Source organism: Artemia franciscana, chromosome 13 (genome assembly GCF_032884065.1).
Source record: "Artemia franciscana chromosome 13, ASM3288406v1, whole genome shotgun sequence".
NCBI classification, from domain to species: domain Eukaryota; kingdom Metazoa; phylum Arthropoda; class Branchiopoda; order Anostraca; family Artemiidae; genus Artemia; species Artemia franciscana.
In genome coordinates this window covers 46,063,664-46,086,566 of record NC_088875.1, presented here as the reverse complement: position 1 = coordinate 46,086,566, position 22,903 = coordinate 46,063,664, and the positions used below count along the sequence as shown (strand labels likewise).

General features: G+C 35.8%; 2 protein-coding genes across 2 annotated transcripts in view; one reads left to right on the top strand and one right to left on the bottom strand.

Annotated features, from left to right (window-relative positions):
- Window positions 1–170: 170 nt before the first annotated feature.
- On the bottom strand, window positions 171–22,645 carry LOC136034999 (L-threonine 3-dehydrogenase, mitochondrial-like). The gene is made up of 7 exons (XM_065716569.1): window positions 22,471–22,645; window positions 17,263–17,376; window positions 14,416–14,565; window positions 11,845–11,993; window positions 7,943–8,057; window positions 2,356–2,622; window positions 171–406 (listed from the first exon to the last, which is right to left on the bottom strand). The coding sequence occupies exons 1-7, from the start codon at window positions 22,607–22,609 to the stop codon at window positions 279–281; spliced, it is 1,062 nt and encodes a 353-aa protein (XP_065572641.1). The 5' UTR covers window positions 22,610–22,645; the 3' UTR covers window positions 171–278.
- LOC136034997 (cell cycle control protein 50A-like) overlaps window positions 8,002–22,903 on the top strand; it is a gene marked incomplete at its 3' end in the record, with an annotated part of 70,540 nt that continues 55,638 nt past the window's right edge. Inside the window, 1 exon segment of the mRNA XM_065716568.1 lies at window positions 8,002–8,114. Within this exon segment, the coding sequence (XP_065572640.1) occupies window positions 8,090–8,114 (25 nt within the window). The 5' untranslated portion in view covers window positions 8,002–8,089.

The window sequence follows — 22,903 nt, the reverse complement described above, 5'->3', positions numbered from 1 at the left end:
AGTGAATGTGGTCACTTTTAAAATGGTGCTGTTATGAAGATACAAATTTTGATTGCAAAACTTTTAAAAATTTAAATGATATGCATAAATGCGACATCAAACATCACACTCGACTGATAAGACCAGAAATGCCTTCACTGAGCCTTTAAAAACTATTTTTGAAGAAAAAATTAACTAAGATATTAATTTAATAAACTAGTCATATAATAAAAAAGAAGCAATTCTAGTGTATAAAATAAGATAATTCAAACTAGAATACAATTGACATTTTCTAGTCTTCAGCTTGCGTATTTTGGCCTTAATGATGTAATCATTATGTCCACAAGTTTGTCTAAGTCATATTCATGTTCCCAGCCCCATTCAGTTCGTGCTTCACTATCATCAAAAACTTGTGGCCAACTGTCAGCTGAAACAAGAAGAAAAAACAAATTCAGTTAGAGAAAATAACCGCATTAGTACAATAATTGTTTTTTATGAATATTTTAGTTTTTATGTTTAGCTTATATCTTTTTCATTTTTCATTTTTACTGTTAAATGTTTCTTTATAATGTGTGGTTAGCATAATTAATATTATATTATCATTATTTAAATGCAAGAATATTAGTAAACAATTATGTCTAGATTTTTGAATTTGACAACTTAATAAACAAAAAGAAAATTAGATTTGGATTGTAGACTTTGCCTGGGTTTGTAAATTTTGTTGTTTCACAGTCTGAATTTTGACAATCCAGCGTTACAAACTTTTTTGTTCAGCTGACAATCCTGAATCTTTTTTCAAGAATCTGACATATTTAATGAAAGCAAGTTTTTCCAACTGAGAGCAAGGAACAGCATTAAGTTTTAAAACGAAAAAGAAACTATTCCTCTGAGCCCCCCTCCCTTTCGTTACGCTAAAAAAATTAATATTTTTAGTTATTTAAAGAAGCTTCCTATTCCAAACCAACGGCTCTGAGTATTTCAGGAGTCATTATTAAAAAATCAAGGCAAAAAGTAAAACTTGAGCACATAGAGCGAGAAATTGAGGAGGGGGTTGCCTCTCTCATATATGAAATAATTTATGTTTTTAAGCTTTAATGTTGCTCCTTACTTTCAGTTGAACAAACTTGTTTGTTTTTAATTTATTTCTGATCATATTCAAATCATGTCAGGAAAACTTCCTCTATGCCCCCCTGAAAATCCCCCACCAAAAAGGACTTTCTCTATGTTTCTCAATAAAAGAATACTGTGTAAAATCAATAGGCGAATGACATAACTTCTAGCGCTATCCCCAGGGAGTTGGAGGGGGGGGGGTTACGTCGTACCAAATGGCTATCTTAGAATTTAGATCGGATGTCTATTTGGGATCAAAGGGACGGGTAAGGGGCTAGTTGCCATCCAATCTTTCTGGTCACTTAAAAAGGACACGAACATTTACTTCCTTTTGAATGAGCCCTCATCCAGGAACACTGGTTTGATGTGACCACTGAGGGAAAAAATTATAAAAACAAAAAGATGCATCAGTGGCAAAAAACACAAAATTTCATATTTTTGTAGATAGGAGCTTGAACCCCTTCAGTAGGAATCTGTGATGCTCTGAATCTGTTGATGTGGTTTTCAGTAAGATTGCTTAACTTTTTGGGGGTAGAGCATCCCTTTTTCAAAGGCCAGAAAAAGTCTCTCCGGCTCGTAGCTTTTACTGGGCAGCATTGGTTAGTGAATTTTAAATATGAAAAATCAGCATAAGAAATCGTTTTTTAATTCATAAAAATTCCTTCTTTTTTAGATTTTTGTTTACTATTCGGCCGACATGGTGCTTACTTGCAGTTCGTTACCACGAATGGTTTGGAAAGACCCAACAAGTAAACACATCCAAAACTAGGGGGAAGGGGAATGTGATAGTTTTCAGGTTCAAATGTCAGTTTCTGCAAGTTACCAGTACTCGTCACAAAATTTCTCTTGGGTTGAAGGGTCTTTGAACAACCCGCAAAGGTAGAATGTTTCTCCTATTTTCGACGAAATACCTTAACTTAAGTATTTTTTCCCAAGACTACGCTGCCTTTCTATGACAAACAAATAAACGTTCAAATGGAGATAAGTCCATTTATTAGACAGTGAGAACAGCTACAAAAGTCTAGATGTTTTGACCACCCATACAGTGATCGTCATCAGCAGATATACTAAAGTTTTAAAATTAAAATTAACATATTTTATAGTATATCTGCTGATGACGATCACTGTATATGTGGTTCAAATATCCAGACTTTTTTATGTTTTCACTGTCTAATAAATAGACTTATCCCCACTTGAATTTTTATTTGTTCCTAATGTTTCTCCTTCGATGTAAGAATGTGCATAGTACTTAATGAGCTTTATTACCTATTTTTTGTCTATCATCTGGCTTGTAAGTGACCTCCAAGGAAGGTATATGCCTCCTAATGCTATCTGCTATTTCTTCTGGGGTAAAACTCATAGCCGTGACATTGTACGTCCTCTGTGGTAAAACTGATGAATCCAGAGCCATAAATTCACAAATTGATTTAATTGTGTCAGTTATATACATCATTGGCAAACGTGTATCCTTGCGAAGATAACAGACATGATGGCGTGTCGTAAGAGCATCGTGGAAGATCTGAACAGCATAGTCTGTAATATATTAAAATATTTATCAGAAGAAAAAATACTAGATAATGCAGTTGTGTCAATTTAGGGGGAGGCAGGGGGTATGTAATCCCCTATTTTTTTGTCCCCCATAGATTTTGAAACTACCCTTCTTGAGTTGGTGGTATATTTTCATAAGAAAACTGAATAAAAAGAAAAATTTGCCTCCCCTTATATTTTGAAAAATCCATTTCCCATCGTCTTCCTAAATTTTCATGAGCTTCATCATGCCAAGAGATAAGCATTTCTGTTTAGTTTGTTTATAAAGGGAACATTACTTATTAACTAAAACTGAGTAAGGCCTAGGAAATTAACTGAGAATTTTAAAGTAGGAACGACAGCGAAAATGAAGTTTGATTGTTTGAATTTGTTAAAGCGGAACTTTCACAGCCCTCCATTTGCTGTAATGCAGTTTTTAGTAATAGCGAGCGACAAAATCGGAAAAAGAAATAAGCTAAAACCATATGGTACCGAACAACTTAAGAAGATGTGGATCGCGTTAGTGATATGACCAGAAGTTCTCCTCTCGGTACATATTCCGTTTCAAAATATGCTGAGCCTGAAAGCTAGTCTAAAGCAAAACACTTAAATGATTTAACTTTAAGCACTGTTGTCAAAAGTATTTCTTCAAAATTAGCTTGTATAAAAGGTGGGAGGCTGCCCCCTCCTAAGTCATCTGTTGATTCGTAAAAGCAAAATTGGCCATTTATTTATTATGCAATTTAGTGTCTATGCTCTCTATACTCCCTTATAACAACTACATTGTCATTAAACAATTTGAGTTACCAGGTAATACACGTATGTTTACATAGTGGGTATAAAGGACCTAAAAAGGACACCTTTTTAGAGTTGTATCATGATACTTTTTCCCCAATAGGGGCTCTGTCTCCCCTTCCCCTAAAGAAAATCTTATGCTCAAATATGTTTGCCACGTTTTTTTTTATTTTTTTTATTTTTTTTTTTTTTTTTTTTTTTTACTTTTGACAATTTTTAGTCCAGAGTGGACATCCTTTAATCAGAATTACGACTGAAGTTGCCAATAACAAACTGAAATTGCAAAATAACAGTTATATAAATACATTCTTTTTCAACCAGTTCATGGTAACGAACTGTGGTAAGGACCGACCCGGCTCAATAGTAACCGAAACTCTAAAAAATGGAATCTTAATACCAATAGTTACATCAAAAGAATCAAATTATTATGCTGATTCTATATATATATATATATATATATATATATATATATATATATATATATATATATATATATATATATATATATATATATATATATATATATATATATATATATATATATATAAGTTTCATCAAGTTTAGTTTTACCCATCAAAAGTTACGAGCCTGAGAAAATTTGCCTTATTTTAGAAAACAGAAGGAAACACCCTCTAAAAGTCATATAAGCTTAACGAAAATCCCAACATCAGATTCAGCGTCTCAGAGAACCCTACTGCAGAAATTTCAAGCTCCTATCTACAAAAATGAGGAATTTTGTATTTTTTCCCAGAAGATAGATGCGTGTTTATTTATTTTTTTTTCCAGAGGTGATCGTATCAACCCAGTAGTCCTAGAATGTCGCAAGAGGGCTCATTCTAAAGTAAATTAAAAGTCCTAGCACTCTTTTTAGGAGACCAACAAACTGGAGGGCACATAGGCCCCCTCCCACTCTCATTGTTTTCTCGAAGTCACCTGATCAAAATTCTGAGATAGCCATTTTGTTCAGCACTGTCGAAAAACCTAATAATTATGTCTTTCGGGACGACTTAATCCCCCACAGTCCCCAGGGGAGGGGCTGCAATTACAAACTTTGACCATTGTTTGCATACAGTAATGGTTATTGGGACGTGTACAGACGTTTTCAGGGGGACTTTTTCAGTTAAAGGGGGGTCGGGGGAGGGGGTTACGTGGGAAGATCTTTCTATGGAGGAATTTATCATGAGAGAAGGAAATCCTTTTCCCTGAAGGGGCCGCAGAATCTTCTAGCATTATTAAAAAAAAAACAATGAGAAAATAAATAGAAAAAAGTTTTTTCAGCTGGAAGTAAGGAGCAGCATTAGAACCTAAAACGAATATAAATTATTACGTATTTAAGGGGGCTTGTCTCCTCCACAATACCTTACTCTTTACGCTAAAGTGTTTTTAGTAATTTCAACTATTTTTTCTACGGCCTTTGTGATTCAGGGGTCATTCTTTAAGAATTGGGTCAAAATTCAAGCTTTAGTGTAAAGAGCGAGGCGTTGAAGGGGGGGACAACCCCCTCATATCCGTAATAAAAACATACAAATATAGAAGTTAGTTACATAAGTTAATTCCTAAGTTACGTATATTTATTACTAATAAAACGTTCGTTAATAAATAAAAAGTTCTAGTTGCCTTTTTAAGTAAAAAAAAATTGGCGTGTAATCAGGCCTCCTCCCCCACCCCTTTTTTATCAAAATCGTTCAATCAAAACTATGAGAAAGCCATTTAGCCGAAAAAATTAATATGCAAATTTTGTTTTAATTATTCATGCGCGGTGAGCCAAAATCAAAACATGCATTAATTAAAAAAAACGTTCAGAAATTAAATAAAAAAACAAGTTTTTTAAACTGCAAGTAAACTACTACTACTACTACTACTACTACTACTAATAACTCACTGCAGCACCAAGCCGCCTGAGGCCAACACAGCTACGCACGCTCCTCCTCCAACCTAATCTATTTAAAGCCTCCCTCTTTACACCCTCCCAGGAAGTTCCCATTTCCTTTAAATCCTTATTTATGACATCCTCCCAACCCAGACAAGGACGACCTGCTTTCCGTGTAGCCCCAGACGGTTGGCCAAAAAGGACAATCTTCGGTAATCTGTCATCCTTCATCCGTAGAACGTGGCCTAGCCATCTCAACCTTTCTTTCATTATAGCCCCAGAAAGCGGGATTGAACCACACTTTTCGTACAACCTACTGTTTGAAATACGGTCAGTCAGCCGGGTACCCAGAACAATCCGTAGGCAATTTCTCTGGAAAACATCTAGTAAATTTTCATCTGCTTTTCGGAGTGTCCATGCTTCAGAGCCATATTTGACCACTGTCATCACTGTAGCTTCCAATATTCTAATCCTGGTTTGTAGGCTTATCTTTCTATTCTTCCAAACTTTTTTTAACTGTGAAAAAACACCCTGAGCTTTAGCTATTCTACTTTTAACATCTTCACTGCTCCCACCATCTTTACTAATAATACTACCAAGGTAACTGAAGCTCCCAACCTGATCAATCTTTTCGTTACCTAAGGTCACCTGTTCATCTTCACTTATTCCTAACCTTAGTGACTTAGTCTTCTTAACATTAATTTTCAAGCCTATTTTAGCACCCTGAACTCGTAAAACCTCTAAAAATTCATTCATTTTGCTCACACTTTCATCTAATATGCTTAAATCATCAGCATAATCTAAGTCCAGGAGCGTTCTTCCTCCCCATTTGATTCCATGGTCTCCAATTGCCTTTCCTGTGCTCCTTAAGACGAAGTCCATCAAAATGATCCATATAAAGGGGGATAGAACACAACCCTGCTTAACTCCTGATTTAATACAAAACCAGTTGCTAACCTCATTTCCTACCTTAACCGCAGCAGTATTATTCTCGTACATAGCGCAAATCACTTTAATGTATTTTTTCGGTATACCATATAACGATAAGACCTTTGTTAACGCTGTTCTATCAACAGAATCGAAAGCTTGCTCATAATCGATAAAACTAAGGACCAAAGGTGTTTGACAACGAAGGGACTTCTCAATTATTAACCTAAGAGTGAAAACATGGTCGACACATCCTCTACCTTTTCTAAAACCGCATTGTTCTTCCCTTAAAACTTTATCTACAGCATGTCTTAGTCTAAAAAGTATCATATTACTCAGTAATTTGCTACCTACAGAGACCAGACTAATGCCTCGATAATTCCGACATTCACTCTTGTCACCTTTCTTATACAGTGGTTTAATTAAGGTTTTCCTAAAATCATTGGGTACTTCCCCTTTTTCAAAAATCATGTTCATAATCTTCAGTAGCTTATTCCTAACCTCAGAGCCACCATATTTAAGGAACTCATTAATCATACTATCAGCACCTGGGGCCTTATTATTTTTTAATCCTTCTAGTACTGTCGCTAATTCTTCCTCACTAAACAAATCTTCCTTCACATCCAAGGTATCACAAACTTTTTCATTTTCATCTATATCTTTTCCTGCAACTGTATCTCGGTTTAGCACATTCTCAAAATGTTCCACCCATCTTTCTTTAACTTTTTCCTTATCACTAATTGTGACCCCATTCCTATCTTTAACTGGGACTAGTCCGGATCGGCTACTCCCTTTCAATTTATTAACATGCCAGTATAATATTTTACTATTATGCCGTCTAGCCGCATCTTCCAGATCCTCAGCAATTTTATCCATCGCCTCCATTTCACATCTCCTTAGTTCATATTTTAATGCTTTCTCCACTTTCTTTACATTCCTTTTGTTTTCATACGACCTATCGCTCAGATAATTCTTATACAAACCCCTTCTACTCTCTATTAAACCTAAAGCTTTTTCACTAATATTCCTAGTTGCTGTCTTAGCACTCTTCCCTAGGACACCATCAGCAACTTCACGAGCGACATTAAATCTTAAAGCGAACAGATATTATTCCGTATATGAAAGGGGTTGTTCCCTCCTCAACGCCTTGCTCTTTACGCTTAAGTTTTTTATTGTTTTAAAAAGTAGAGTTGTGAGAAAGAGTCAAACTTACGCGTAAAGAGTGAGGCGTTGAGGAGGGAACAAACTCTTGCATATACGTAATAATTTCTGTTCATCTTAAGTTTTAGTGTCGCTCCTTACTTGCAGTTAGAAAAAACTTGTTTTTTTATTTAATTCATAATTGATCGCTACGGCTTTATCTTTCCCAAATCATTTTACGGGAAATACAAAGGTAACTATATTGGTCCAATTTGACAAATAGCAAACCATATTCATTAACACATTTCTTAATTTATTTATGATACAATTAAGAATTTAGTTGATAGTATCACACTAACTATAGAATTTGAAAACTCCAGGGGCCAGGCAATTAATTCCTTTATGTACACCAGATAAACGAAAATATGAAGGCACTAAGGCAGAGCTGTGGTAATGGGCATAAAGTTAGAGATGAGGTAGTAGAAGGGGCGTATGAGGTAAAGCAAGTGACAGTCGGGGTATAAAAAAGTCGTGTACATATATGATATAGAGTTTATGGCTCTTTTCATAAAATGGAGCTAAATAGCAGAATACCTGTAGTTCCGCCTCCTGGATTGGTGTCGTAGCTGATAACGCCTGGAAATCGTAAGCAGCGGAAATCGAGCCCGTATCTGTGATGAAAGTATTCGCCTAGAAGTTCTGCGTGTACCTAAATAACAATTAACTTAAATCAATATTAACATGGGATGTGAAAAAAGCAAATTCTGTAAGTTATGTTTTTTTTAGTCTACTCAGCTTTCAAACATCAAAGTAAAATTTGGATAAATGCAAGAGGAGGGGGGGGGGGTCAAAATGTTTTTTTTCCAATCTAGGGTTCGAAATTATGCTGTTGTTTAATTTGTGCATTGAAGTACGAAAAGAAGGCATTTTCAGTGACAATACCAAAAAAGGCATTTTCAATGAAAAACAAATTAAATCCGGGAGGGGGAGGGGGTCATTTGCATTCTATTCCCAGTTGATGTCCCTGTTTTTCACGTTTTTATAGTCTAATTCATGGCTATCAGTAGGCATTTGTGATGGGAGCTCTAGATCTGTCCAATGGAATCCCCCCTAATTTTATGATTTTCTCGATTATGTCTTTTTTTTAAGTAAAATTCTAATTGATAAAAGTATGCCCTGGTGTTGAGGCATCGGGGCTTTATAGTTTAAACGTCGACCCAGTTTGTTGAATCTGCCAATATCCTGGAGAGGTATTTTTAATCTCCTGTCATTCAGTGCCGTCAATTGGGGGAGGGCCGGGTTGAGTTTCACCCTAAATGTTTACACCCTCCCCCCAAGATTTTAAAAACAAGCTTTTTGTTCGTGTTTTTATTGAAAATGCTATGTTTTTGTATTCTAACTGGAAAATCCCATTTTTGTATTTTCATTGAAAAACTGAAAAAGATAAGAAATTTGCCCCCTTGGATGAACGAAAATACATTTAGAGTCCCCCTCCTAATTTTCATGGATTCACACCGCGGCTACCGGTACTAACCTTGACAAAAGAGAATATTTTTTCTTAAGTTTGGTTCGAATTTACTTTTTCTCGTGTAGGTCCCTAGTTGATTTACCAGAGCAGGATTTTAATCTACATTAGGTTTTTCTTTTTTCAAGTCAAAGACATTTTTGCAAATGCTGTAAAGTATCAAATAGTTCGTGGTCACAAACTAAAGTAAGAACAATTTGGCTCAGTAGTAAAAGTTTAATACAACCCATGAAAAGCTACGAGCCTGATAAAATTTGCTTTATTTTCAAAAATGGGATGCGACACCCCAAAAGTCAAGAGATAAGAGAATCAATCTATCAGCTTCAAAATATCAGGGAACCCAACTGTGATGGTGTCAAACTCCTAGAATTTATTGCCAGAAGAAAGATCACGGATGCATGTTTTTTTTTTTTTTTTTGCACAGGGATGATCGTACTGAACCAATGGTCCTAAAAGATTGAGGGTGAGCTCATTTTAACGGAACTCTAAAATTCTTATGCCCTTTTTAAGTGACCATAAAGAGTGGAGGGCAACTAACAACACCCTTACCCCTTCCCACGCCTCTTACCCAAAATCGTCCGATAAGAATGTTAAAACAGCCATTAGAATCAGCATAGTTGAAAGGTTCAATAGCTACGCCTTCTGGGATGACATACCCTCCCCCCCAAATCCTGGGGAAAAGTCTGTTAGCTACACAATTTCCCCATTGTTCACATATAGCATTAACTATCGCGAAATATACTGAATTTTTTCAGGGAGGGGGATTTTCTGCGCCAAAAACAGAATTTTAAAACAATAGGCAGTTTAAAAGAATTAAATAGAATGCAACAAAAACTGATTCCAAATACATAAAGTTAATTAAGATTATTGTTAGCCATAAGTTACAAGCCTAAGAAAATTTTGCCAATTTTAGAAAAAGGAGAGAAACACCCCCAGTAAGCTAAGAGGAATCAAAATTATACAATTACATTCAGCATTTTAAACAACCCTATTGTAGAGGTTTCAAGCTCCTATATAAAAAAATGCGGAATTTTGCATGCGTGTTTATTTCATCTTTTTTTTTCTTTTCATAGGGGTGATCTTATGGAGCCAGTGATCCTAGAGGATCGGGGGAGGGCTAATTTAATCTGAAATAAAAAGTTCTAGCGCCCTTTTTAAGTCACAAAAAAGAAAGGATGGCTACTAGCCCCACTTCAATGCCCCTTTTCCCCAAAGACATCCAATCAAAAATTTTAGATAGCCATTTGATTCATACAGCTGGAAGTTCCAAAGCCCCAATAAATATATTTCTAGGGATGACTTGACCCCCATAGCTCTTGGGGAAATGGCTTAAGTTACGTAATTTGCCTATTGTTCATACATAGCATTTAATATCGGGAAGTATACGAAATTTTTTCGGAGGGGGTCGGGGAGAATTTGCACGAGAAGAATTGTCTGGTGGGAATAAATTTTCTGGGGTAATTTTCTAGGTCAAATTTTACACTGGAGGATGGAAGGGAATTTTCTGGTATGATTTGAAAAACGGTAAGAAATTCGGTATAAAAATTGTTTTTTTTTCTATTTTAAGTAAGGAGCAATATTAAAACTGAAAACAGCCAGAAATTATTCTGTATGCGAGGGGGTATACCACTTCGTCAACCTTAGCTCTTTACGCTAAAGGTTGACCTTTTGACAAACTTCATCATGATAGACTGCTGGAACACATGGACCGTCACGTTTGAATGAAGAATATTTTTAATGCGCTTTAAGAATTCAACGTAAAGAACGAGGTTCGAGGAAGGAATAATCCCCCTCGTATAGAGAATAATTTCTATTTGTTTTAAGTTGTACTGTTGCTCATTACTTTCAGTTGAAAATCTGTTTCTTAGTATAATTATACATCAGGATTTACCTTTAGTATAATGCTTAAAACACTTTCTTTTTATTTGGTTATTTGTGCTGTAGATCTATGTATGAAAGTTTTGCTTATACAATACAAATGGTTTAATGGCAATGTAGTTGCAATAAGAGGGCTATAGGGGGCATGAACATTATACATTGCAGAAAAAAATCAAATGGCAAACTGTACCGTCAAAAATTTACTGGAGAGTCAGCCCTCTCTCATAAAAGATTCTCATTTTTGAAGTTCAACTTTTCTCATTTTGACGAAAAAAAGGGGCTTTCTATGAAAATTGCACTTCGGTCTCAAGGAATTTTTTATCAAACCCTTTTCCGAAAGATGTGCTTTAGAATTTGTTTCATTTATTCCACGTTTTCGGCCTTGTTTATCTTATTTAGTAATAATTGCTCTTGTGAAGTTTTGGAAAGTCTCAAGCGTCTCTCTATTCAAGATTTTTTTGGAAACGCAAGATCTTCCACAAAGTCTGAAAGGGTTGTTACAAGAAATTCGTATTTTGCGCATAGAACACTTCGCTTTTCGGCTGCTGTACTACATTTAACACTACTACTCTAACTGCAAACAACTCACTGCAGTACCGAACCACTTAAGGCCTACACAGCTGTAAACGCTCCTCTTCTACCCAAGTCTGCCCAAGCTTCCCTCTTCACCCCTTCCCGTGAATTCCGATAATGAATCTTAAATATAAAGCAGGCTATTGTCAGGCCCTTAGATAGGTCTTGAAACGGACAGCACTCGCCTGTTTGAAATTGAACCGCTCCAGTCCGTCCCATCTCGGAAGCGTGTTTCGCAAAATACTCTGCCTCATGGTCAGACACTGGGCAGGACGGGCAGGTCCTTATTACTCTCAGGGGCACTACGACAAGGGTGTCACCGCTACCAACCACCCTTCTCACATGTGGATGCTGCCTTCAAAGCTGGTAAATTATTTTAGGGTAGTTTGGTACCAAAACCAACGGCTTTTATAATTTTCGGTCTTATGATTTTCCAACCATTCTAGGCCACTTTTGTCCCTCTGTGGTATAGACCACTGATATTTAACCAGAACTACTGCAATTTGTAATAACTAATCACCTTGGAAACTCCGTAAATTGTTTTGGGCCTTTGAACAGTTAAGTTGGGCGTGGGATTCCTTGGAGATTCTGGCCCAAAAGCACCAATTGTAGATGGTACAAACAGTCTTAATCCAAATTGTCGGGACAGCTCAAGGATATTGTGAACACCTAAATTCAAAAATACTTATTAGCTAATCAGTTAGCTTACTTAGTCTGAGAAGACCATGGGTGTGTTCCAGAACTCAATTATTATTAATTGTTAATTATATTTAGCGTAAAATGGCAGAAAACAACAAATTTACACGTGCAACTCCATAAAACAGACCCATCAAAAGGGCCAACCTTTGCCTGTTTTTATCAGTTAGCTTGGAAAAAATAACAATAAATGATTAATTCTCATCATTGATACTTCTGTGTTTATTATTGCTAATTATCATTATAGATAATTATTGCTATGATCAATTACAAGAAATATGCATATACATTAAAAGTGGTGATCGATACGAAGATCGACAAAGACCACAACCATTCTTGGTGTTGATTTGAGACATTTTGCAACTGACAAGGCGGACGGAGAGCAGAGGCGGATTTAAGGGGGACAGAGGGGTCACTTGTCCCGGGTGCAGAAATTTTTGGAGCGCAAAATTTTAAATAACAAATCTAATGGTTACAATCATCTTTTAATTTTTGGAATTTTATTTTTATTCAAAATAAGTACAAGGCGCAGTTTATAAATGAAAATAATTAACAAATTACTTATTAATTAATAGAATAAATTAAAAAACAAAAGTACTAAAACAATAACAATTGAGATAATTTAATTTGAATAATTAGTAACAATTAAATAATTTAAATAATAAATTGAGAATCATTAAAACTAAAATTATTAATTAATTAGTAAATTGAAAATGATTTTGGTAACAAATGAATTTTTTTTTAATTTAGCCTGAAAATTTTTTTGGAAAAAGGAGTGGGGGGTAATCAAGATTTTGCAAGAGAGACTTGAGCCGTCATTAACCGAGGGGCATTGAAAAAAAATAGCTTAAAACTAGTAAAGGTGGTACAGTTAAGTTAGGTGGGGTCTTAGTTTTTTTTTTATTAAAGTATCAAGGAGATTGAAAATGAAATCTGACTGTTTGAATTGGTTAAGACCTATCTTACACAACCAGATATATCTTAAGAAAAAAAAATTGGGAATTCAATTTTTAACAAAAAAGACCTCTATGTGCAGTTATACACTTTTTGGTAGTAGGAGGGGCCAAAATAAAGAAAGGAAATGTTTGTGCAACATCAGCAATAATATATGACTTTGCTTTGAAGGAGTAGTTGTCTAGAGGAATCAGTGTTTACGGGCAAAAACTATTGTCAAATTCAACTAATTAGTTTTTTTTTATTTCCACTGTTCAACGTGGCAACACTGATAAAATGTAATACTGAACATTTTGGCAATTTTGAAACAGCAAAAAGAAGAATCTTAGAAAGTTGGGGTTGTCAGATATGAATAAACTTAAAAAAGATCCAGGGGATGAAAGTGTTCTATTTTGATGGTCTTGATACTTTAAGAAGGAAACAACATTGAGGAAACATATATAAAACTCCATCAATACAACTCAATTTTTCATCAATTCAGCTACACAAATTTTATTGAAGTTGCTTTTTATGAATAAAAGAAAAGAAGATATATAAAAGGACTAAAGCCGTGTCTGACCGCCTGTTTCTGACCGAGCAGTATAGTTTTTTCAAATTGATTTTCATCACTGACAGTCCGTTCAGAACCATGGGAAAACCGATGAGAAACACCGATCGGTACGAAGGGGAAAGTGTTCAAACGATAGGTGCAAAATTTTTCCTAAAGAACAAAAATAGCATGCACAAATAGCAAACACGCCAAATCTCTAAGCCAAGTGTCTTCTTGCCAAATATCTTCCTCTTAGTTTTACACAAAGCATTACTTGCGTTGGATACAAAACTAATGGTTCTGGATAAGAACCACCAAATCTCGAACTTACGCATGTTTAGCAGTTGACATGCTCTCTACTCTCAAAAATGCTTGCTCATTTTTGCTTGACGACACACGAAAAACCGTTCGGAAACTTTTGGAAAAGAGAAAAATTCCTAACCTCAGATCTGCACTATTGGAAAAACCGATCAGTTTCCCCATAATAGTACTGATCGGTTTTTGAGTTTTTCCCCATGCCTCTGAACGGGCTAAAACTGTCAGTAAAACCATTATTTTTGAAAGAGAATGGCTTCATAGGCTATCAGAAATGAGAACCAATTGCAATCGACTCTAATAAGATATATTGAACGTGTAGTCAGAACGTTGTAGTCAAAGCGTAGCCAATAGATGGGATTGGCCCAGCCCCACGAAGGTGTGAATTACATGTCAATTGACATTTCTCAGGCCAGCAAGATGCAAAAGAAGACAATATCGTGATTATCACAAGTACTTACCTTCAAATTTCACCTTCATGGCAAGAGTACTTACCTTCAACGTTCACCTTCATGGCAAGAGTACTTACCTTCAACGTTCACCTTCATGGCAAGAGTACTTACCTTCAACGTTCACCTTCATGGCAAGAGTACTTACCTTCAACGTTCACCTTCATGGCAAGAGATAAGTTCTTTTCTCCGACAGCTGACAGAAGTGCGCTAAAATGTATTAACCAATCCAGGCGATGAGTGACAACAACCTGTTGCAGATTCTTGAAGTCAAGAATATCAGCGTGAATATATGGACCTGAAATAGGAAAACAAATATTTGCTTGAATAAAGTAAGGAGCGGACATAGAGCTTAAACCGTGCACGGCCGTAGATAGGGGATAAGGAAACCAGGGTTTGGGTTCCTTGGGGGCCCTAGCTAAGACCTGGAAGGAGTGTTCTTTACATAGTTTAACATATTTTTGGGCTTGCTTCTTAACCTGTACTCATGAATTCTGATAAGTTGTGAATTTCCACTCTTCCTTTTGCTGTGAAAAGTACACTAATTCTATAAATAAAATTTGAACAATTGCCATAAACGTTCAATTGTACCCTATTGTAGAATCTAGTTACATAATCTAGCCCTTTTGATACCCCGCCCCACCCGAAAGCCCTTGATTTTCCAGGCTTTTCTCTACTATATCTATTATTTTCACATAATTTGCCTATTATTTTATTTTCAATCACAGCCGTGTTCCCCTAAAATGTCACCTGTCGCCTTGAGAGGCATGCTGCGTCTATATCTGATCAAGCATGCGCATAAGGGACCGTTGATACCTATGAAAATAATGATAATTATCGTTATTCTTATCGCATGATATAGCAACTGCCTTCTTCTATGATTTGTCTGTATCACAGGAAGCAATCATAAAAGTATGTAAATAATATATTTGTAGTAGCATGACAATGGAACTTGAATTTTTAACAATTATTTCGGGAGTATTTCCCCTGGTTATAATGAGTAAGGTCTCCGCGGAAGAACTTGCTTCACACAAGCCTCGGAAGAGAAGCATTTTTCACTGGCTTTTCCGATGTGGAGGTATGTAAAAATTTTAGAAATTTTCAATTTTATGTTATCAAATAGAAAAAGGGAGATTAATTTTCTCTAATTCTGTGACAAAAATTTTGCTTTAATTTCATTGGTTTACGGCTATAACGTACTTTCGTAAGCCAATTAGCTTAATTTTTATTTCTAGAGAGACAAATAACGCTTCTTTTTTAAAGCCTGATTGGTTTTAAAACTTTCTGTGTAAAATTTTAGGCCTGTCAAAAAAAAAGAGATGAATTCCTTTTGATTGGTTCTCCTATGCATAATTTTTAACAGTGGTCTAAGCCCAAGGAAATTTAGCGAGGGAGGGGCAAAATGTATTTTTCAAACTCTAGGGGGAGAGCAAATTTGTCAGTTCTTAATTGTAACAATAAAAATGCCAAAAAAGGATTTTTTCATTGAAAACACCCCCAAAGAATGTATATTTTGAAATACAGGACAGGGCAAAAAAAAATCGCAGTTAATAGAGGTTGTCCGATTTTGAATTAAAACTCGCCCAAATCTGGAACCCGGGTTTGGAAACTTGCAATAGGTTTTGAGGAATTTTAGAGCAATAGATTCAGTAAAGCTACTTCAAATTCAATTAAACAAAGACGAGGGAGCACTGAACAATGGCGGACCCGAGGGGCCTGGGAAGACCCTGAACCCCCAAGATTTTTCTGGTGCCCTCTTTCCCTGTATTTTTCTTTTTTCACTCTTTTATTTTAGAATAGACATTTTAATTTGGTCAATTATCGTCACCTTTGTCGCATCGAGTCCCCTCCCCAAGGTTTTTTCATTGGCACCCTTGTCACATTGATCCTTTCCCAAGATCTTGCTCTAGATCCACCCCTAGTACCAAATGTAATTTTCAAAATCTAGTAGTTGGGGTAATTCGATTTTTTTCAATGAAAAGACCAGAAAAGGGTATTTTCAACAGAGATTGAAAAAAAAGAAAAATTATATCGAGAGTGAAAAAATCTAAAGGGAGAATTACCCTATCCTATTCTCTTGTTCATTTCTTGTTGGTCATTACTGAAATTTTATCATAGGTTTGTTCTCCTTAACCCTAACGTTTAAATTTTTGATTGCACAAATTATTTCTTAAACCTCGCTAACTTTCCGTGCATAATTCAAATGAAATGAAATAAAAAAAGAAATAAAAACATACGAAACCCTTAAGGGGAAAGTGAAGTTCGAATGAATTTAAATAAAAAAATATTTTTTTTTCAACTGGAAGTAAGCAACAACGTTAAGACTTAAAACGAGCGAGATTTAATAATAAGACTTAATTGGACTCGTAAAAACGTAACAAAATTGAATATAAAAAATTGCTGATACGTTTTTCATTTTTTGTAACCATCCCCCCAAAAATCTTTTCGTACCCCTCCCCCACTCGAAAAAAATCCTGGACACGTCCCCGGTGTCTTTGATGTTTTTTCATTTTTTCTGTATATATTAATTTGTGTAAGATAGTTTTTTCTTATATTTTGCATATTTTCATTGTTGATGAAGGCTTCCGGGAGTCAACAGGAGTGTCAATTGGAAGGGGAGGGCAGGAAAATTTGGCCATCCCTTTATTTTTGCCCCCACCCAAGGTTCTGAAAAAAAAAAAAATCCCCCGACACTTTCATGAATTGGCACCACTGGAAGTGAAGCCGAAATATTATTTTTGCACAAAGAAGTTCTTGTTTGCTTCTTTTTTTTAATTCATCATTTTAGCAAAAGTTTTATCCGTTCCTAATATTTCTGTTTTTTTTTATTACGCTTTTCACTTACAAACTATCTCGGCAGCCTGCATCCAAAAGGAGGGGCTATTTTTGTGTAAAAATTTCGAGAGGGGGGGCTCATACCCGATAAACCCCTGGGAACGGCCTTGATAAAATAAACCTATCAGGTGACTTAACTGTTACTTTTGGGATTACTTACCACTTTCCAGAATTCGTTTGGACGGTTTTATAATATCAGACATAATAACATTTTCTCGACCATAGGACTTTCGAAGGGCCTGAGCAACCCCATACCCTAGTTGACCATGGGACCCTGAAAAAGAAAAGAGGGAAGTATATATATATATATATATATATATATATATATATATATATATATATATATATATATATATAAACAGTTCAAAATAGGGATGAAACCTTTTAATTGACAGTGAACGGATGTAAAATAATTTAAGTGGGTATTTCGGACACATATACAGTGTTCATCATCAGCAGTAAAACTTGACTTTTACTGCTGATGATGAACACTGTATATGTGTTCCTAGAACCGACCCACTGTATATGTGATGAACCGACGCAGCGGTCCTAGAATATCACGAGAGGGCTCATTATAACGGAAATTAAAAATTCTAGTGCCCTTTTTAAGTGACCAAAAAATTGGAGGGCATCTAGGCCCCCTCCCATGCTTATTTTTCCCAAAGTCACCGGGCCAAAATTTTGAGATAGCTATTTGTTCAGCATAGTCGAAAAAAGTAATAACTATTTCGACGATTTAATCCCCCCACAGTCCCTGGGAGAGGGGCTGCGAGATAAAAACTTTGACCATTCTTTCAAACAGTTCGTGGTAACGAACTGTAGTAAGGAGCGACCCGGCTCAATATTAAACGAAGCTCTAAAACGGAATTTTAATGCTAAAATATAGATCAAAAGAATCGGATTTTCATGCTGATTTTAAATATATAAGTTTCATCAAATTTAGTCTTTGTCATCAAAAGTTACGAGCCTGAGAAAATTTGTCTTATTTTAGAAAATAGGGGAAAACACCCCCTAAAAGTCACGGAATCTTAACTAAAATCACATCATCGCATTCGGCGTATCAGAAAACCCTGAATCAAAATTTTCAAGCTCCTATCTACAAAAATGTGGAATTTTGTATTTTTTGCCAGAAGACAAATCACGGGTGCGTGTTTATTTGTTTTTTTGTTTGTTTTTTTTCTTTTCCCCAGGGGTCATCGTATCGACCAAGTGGTCCTAGAATGTCGCAAGAGGGCTCATTCTAACGGAAATGAAAGGTTCTAGTTCCCTTTTTATGTGACCAAATAATTGGAGGGCACCTAGGCCCCCTCCCACGCTCATTTTTTCTCCAAAGTCAACAGATCAAAATTTTGAGATAGCCATTTTGTTCTGCATAGTCAAAAACCATAATAACTATGTCTTTGGGAATGACTCACTCCCCCACAGTCCCTGGGGGAGGGGCTGCAAGTTACAAACTTCGACCAGTGTTTACATATAATAATGGTTATTGGGAAGTGTACAGTCGTTTTCAGGGTATTTTTTTTGTTTGGGGGTGGGGTTGAGGGGAGGGAGCTATGTGGGAGGATCTTTCCTTGGAGAAATATGTCATGGGGGAACAGAAATTCAATGAAAAGGGCGCACGATTTTCTAAAATCACTATAAAAAAAACAATGAAAAAATAAACACGGAAAAGTTTTTTCAATTGAAAGTAAGGAGTAGCATTGAAACTTAAAACGAACAGAGATTATTACGCATATGAGGGGCTCTAAAAATACTTTAGCATAAAGAGCGAGGTAATTAGGAGGAGATAAATACCTCGCTCTTTATGCTATAGCATTTTTAATAATTTCAACTATTTATTCTACGGCCTTTCTGATTCAGGGGTCATTCTTAAAGAATTGGCAAAAAAACCTTACGATTTAGTGTAAAGAGCGAGGCATTAACGAGGGTACAAACCCCCTCATATACATAATAAGAATTTAAGAATATAAAAGTTTGTTACGTAAGTTAATTCTTAAGTTACGTATATTTTTCACTAATAAAAAAACTAGTTAAAAATTAAAATTTATAGTTGCATTTTTATGTAACCTAAAAATTGCATGGCAACTAGGCCTTCTTCCCCATCCCTTATTTCTCAAAATCGTCTGATCAAAACTAAGAGAAAGCCATTTAGCCAAAAAAGGAATTAATATGTAAATTTCATTTTAATAATTTATGTGTGGAGAGCCAAAATCAACCATGTATTAATTCAAAAACATTCAGAAATTACATAAAAAAAACTAGTTTTTTTAACTGAAAGTAAGGAGCGACATTAAAACTTAAAACGAACAGAAATTACTCCGTATTTGGAATGGGTTGTCCCCTCCGCAATCCCTCGCTCTTTACGCTAAAGTTTGACTCTTTACCACAGTTCTGCTTTTTAAAACAATTAAAAGTTTTAGCGTAAAGAGCGAGGGATTGCGGAGGGGACAACCCATTCCATATACGGAGTAATTTCTGTTCGTTATAAGTTTTAATGTCGCTCCTTACTTTCACTTAAAAAAACTAGTTTTTTTTTATGTAAAATACATATAGCAATGGTTATTGGGAAGTGTACAGACATTTTCAGGGGGACTTTTTCACGTTGGGGGGAGGGAGTTACGTGGAAGAATCTTTCCATGGAGGAATTTATAATGAGGGAAGAGAATTTCCATGAAAGGGGTGCAGGATTTTTCAGCATTATTGAAAAAAACAATGAGAAAAAAAATCAACTGGAAGTAAGGAGCAGAACTTAAAACGAACAAGAACTATTTCGTATATATGGGTGTTCGTCTCCTCCTTAATACCTTGCTCTTCATGCTAAAGTATTTTTAGTTATTTCAACTATTTGTTCTGTGGCCTTTGTGATTCAGGGGTCATTCTAAAAGAATTAGGACAGAATTCAAGCTTTAGTGTAAAGAGCAAGGTATTGAAGAGGGGGCGAACCACCTCATATACGCAATAAAAATATACAAATATAGAAGTTCGTTACGTAAGTTAATTCGTAAGTTACGTATCTTTATTAATAATTAAAACGTTCATAAAAAAATAAAAAGTTCTAGTTCCATTTTTAAGTAACCAAAAATTGGAGGGCAACTAGGCCTCCTCCCCCACCTTTTTTTTTATCAAAATCGTCCGATCAAAACTATGAGAAAGCCATTTAGCCCCCCAAAAAAACTTGCAAACATCGTTTTAATTATTCGTGCGGTGAGCCAAAATCAAAACTTACATTAATTAAAAACGTTCAGAAATTAAATAAAAAAAACAAGTTTGTTCAACTAAAAGGAAATAGCGACATTGGAAATTTAAAACGAACAGAAATTATTCCGTATGTGAAAGGGGCTGTCCCCTCCTTAACGTCCCGCACTTTACGCTAAAGCTTTTTATTGTTTTAAAAAGTAGAACTGTGACAAAGAGTCAAACTTCAGCGTAAAGAGCGGGACGTTGAGGAAGGGACAGCCCCTTCCATATAAGGAATAATTTTTGTTCGTTTTAAGTTTTAATGTCGCTCCTTACTTTCAGTTGAAAAAACTTGTTCTTTTTATTTCATCAGTATAAGAGTCAAATTGACAGCGGAGAATATTTTAATGTCTAGCCCATCGTAACCGGAACTTCAAAGACATATTTTAGAATGTCAGATCAAAGACAAGGGACCATTTTGGGACTGAGGGGGGCAAGCTATGTGTTTGCCCCTTCTTGTTGATTTTGAAACATACTTTTTTGATGTGTAGAACATACTTTTTTTGTACATACGCACACTTGCATTTTCATTAAAAGGCATTGTTTCAATGTTTTCGTCGTGAAATTTGAAAAATAGTCCCCCTCCGTCTTAGACCTTAAAAAACACATTCCCCCTCACATTATCGTGAATTGACGACGATAATTAAGCATATAAGAGTTTCAAATACCAACAAATATCATGAATGTCGTTAAAAAAATTGTCACAAAAGGGGAATTTTTCCTCTGATGGGTAAGACTAAACTTGATGAAACTTATATATTTAAAATCAGCATTAAAATGCAATTCTTTTGATGCAGCTATTGGTATTAAAATTCGGCTTTTTAGAGTTTTGGTTACTATTGAGCCGGGCACTCCTTACTACAGTTCGTTATCACGAACTATTCGTCGAAAAAATATAAAAAAGAAAACAAAAGCAGTTGATATACAAAGCCGTTGAAACAGTGAAAATAATTAAATAATTTTGGGATATTTAGTTGGTCGGGAGGCTTAAATCCTGAACACGAGACAAAAGGAAGCTTTCCTTACATTGTCTTTTTCGTCTAGAAAGATTGTTGGGTGAATCTCCCTCCCCTCCAAAATTTAAGATTGTGGCTTTGACTCCGAGCTCTTTAGTTGGAAAGGGCTGAATTTCTATACAAATTCTAAAAACGGGACAAAAGAATATTTCCCTCAATTACCTTTCCAGTCTATAAAAATTGTTGGGTTACTCCTCCCATCCCTCAAAAAGTTGAAGTAGTGGCTATGAGTCCAAGCTCTTTAGTTGGAGGGGGACCGGATCATAAAAATTAAATTATTTGATCCAAAAAGCAAATTTTTCCGGGAAACAGGACAAAAGGAAGATTTCCGTCCTAAAAAAATTCTTGGGCTACTCCTCCTCCCCTAGTTTTGTCAAATTGCGGTTTTTACTCTGATCTAAGATAATTTCTTAGAGCACATTGACCTGCCACTATAAAAATCCTAAGAAAAAATTATCAAAAATGTTTTTTAAGGCTAACGAAAATGCTCCGAGCTTTTTCGCTGGAGGAGGGTTGAAGATCCAAAAAATCCAAAAATGTGAGCCAAAAGAGAACTTTTCCTAAAAACGGGAGAAAAGAGAGATTTCCCTCCACTATGTTTCATGTCTAGAGAAATCGTTGGGCTGCTCCCACCTTCACTCAAAAAGTTAAAATTGTGGCTCTGACTGACATTCACTCTTAAATCAAGGAAATATTACAATCTCTCCTACAAGAGATAGGCTGTCACTACCTTAAAACCCTGTGAATGGTCGAAACTCTTCTAACCGTCTAGTTTCTTTCTGCTATTTAACTCTATTAAGAGCTAAATGTTGTTACCCATCCTTAGGCACTTGCAGAGAATTTGCTTGATTGGTTAGAGAGCCAAATTAAAGTGGAAATGCTGAGACAAAATTTGCCAAGAGAGAGACTTACGGAACAGATAGTAGAATTATGGACGACCAGTCACTCCCCCCCCAGACCTATCTAGGTGCATGTTGCCCCTTTTAACAGACTTGCACATTTATATTTCACAACATTAAGGTTTGTTCTACCTTTAGTTTCCTCGTTCTAAGAGGGTTTGTGTCCTAAGCTAATGAGTCTCTTTAGAAATTAAGTTGGAAAGGGGTACTTGATACCAGTAATTAGAATCCTTGGCTTGGTTCCTAGCTGGACATTTCCATCCCGTGCGGACTGTGTATAAGGGTGTGGTGACGCTTCCGACGAAAATTTTCTAAGAAACTTTATGTTAGTGAAGGTCAGGCTTCGAAGTTTCATTTTTTGGATCACGTTTGACAGGAAACTGGGGATTGAATATTTTCGGAACTGTTTTTTGGTTCCAGGGAGTAAATCGAACCAGTGCCAACACCTCTATCTTAACCAATTAAAAGCTTTTGGCCGACTGACACTTTTAAATGTAAACACTTTGATTTTGGCAGTGGTTTTCTATAGTTCTGACGTGATTTTTTCATGACGACTCGTATTTAGCTGTGAAGCGTGACAAGTACTATATAAACATGGTTGGTGTCAGGCCTATTACCCGCTTCCCACGAAAAATTCCTCCTGAAAAAT

Coding starts and splice junctions, on each gene's coding strand:
- LOC136034999 (XM_065716569.1), bottom strand. CDS start 22,609: ATGAAACTTCGAAGCCTGACCTTCACTAACATAAAGTTTCTTAGAAAA. Junction 17,377..22,470: donor GCCAAGGATTCTAATTACTG/GTATCAAGTACC, acceptor TTTCTTTTTCAG/GGTCCCATGGTCAACTAGGG. Junction 407..2,355: donor AGATGATAGACAAAAAATAG/GTAATAAAGCTC, acceptor TTCTTGTTTCAG/CTGACAGTTGGCCACAAGTT.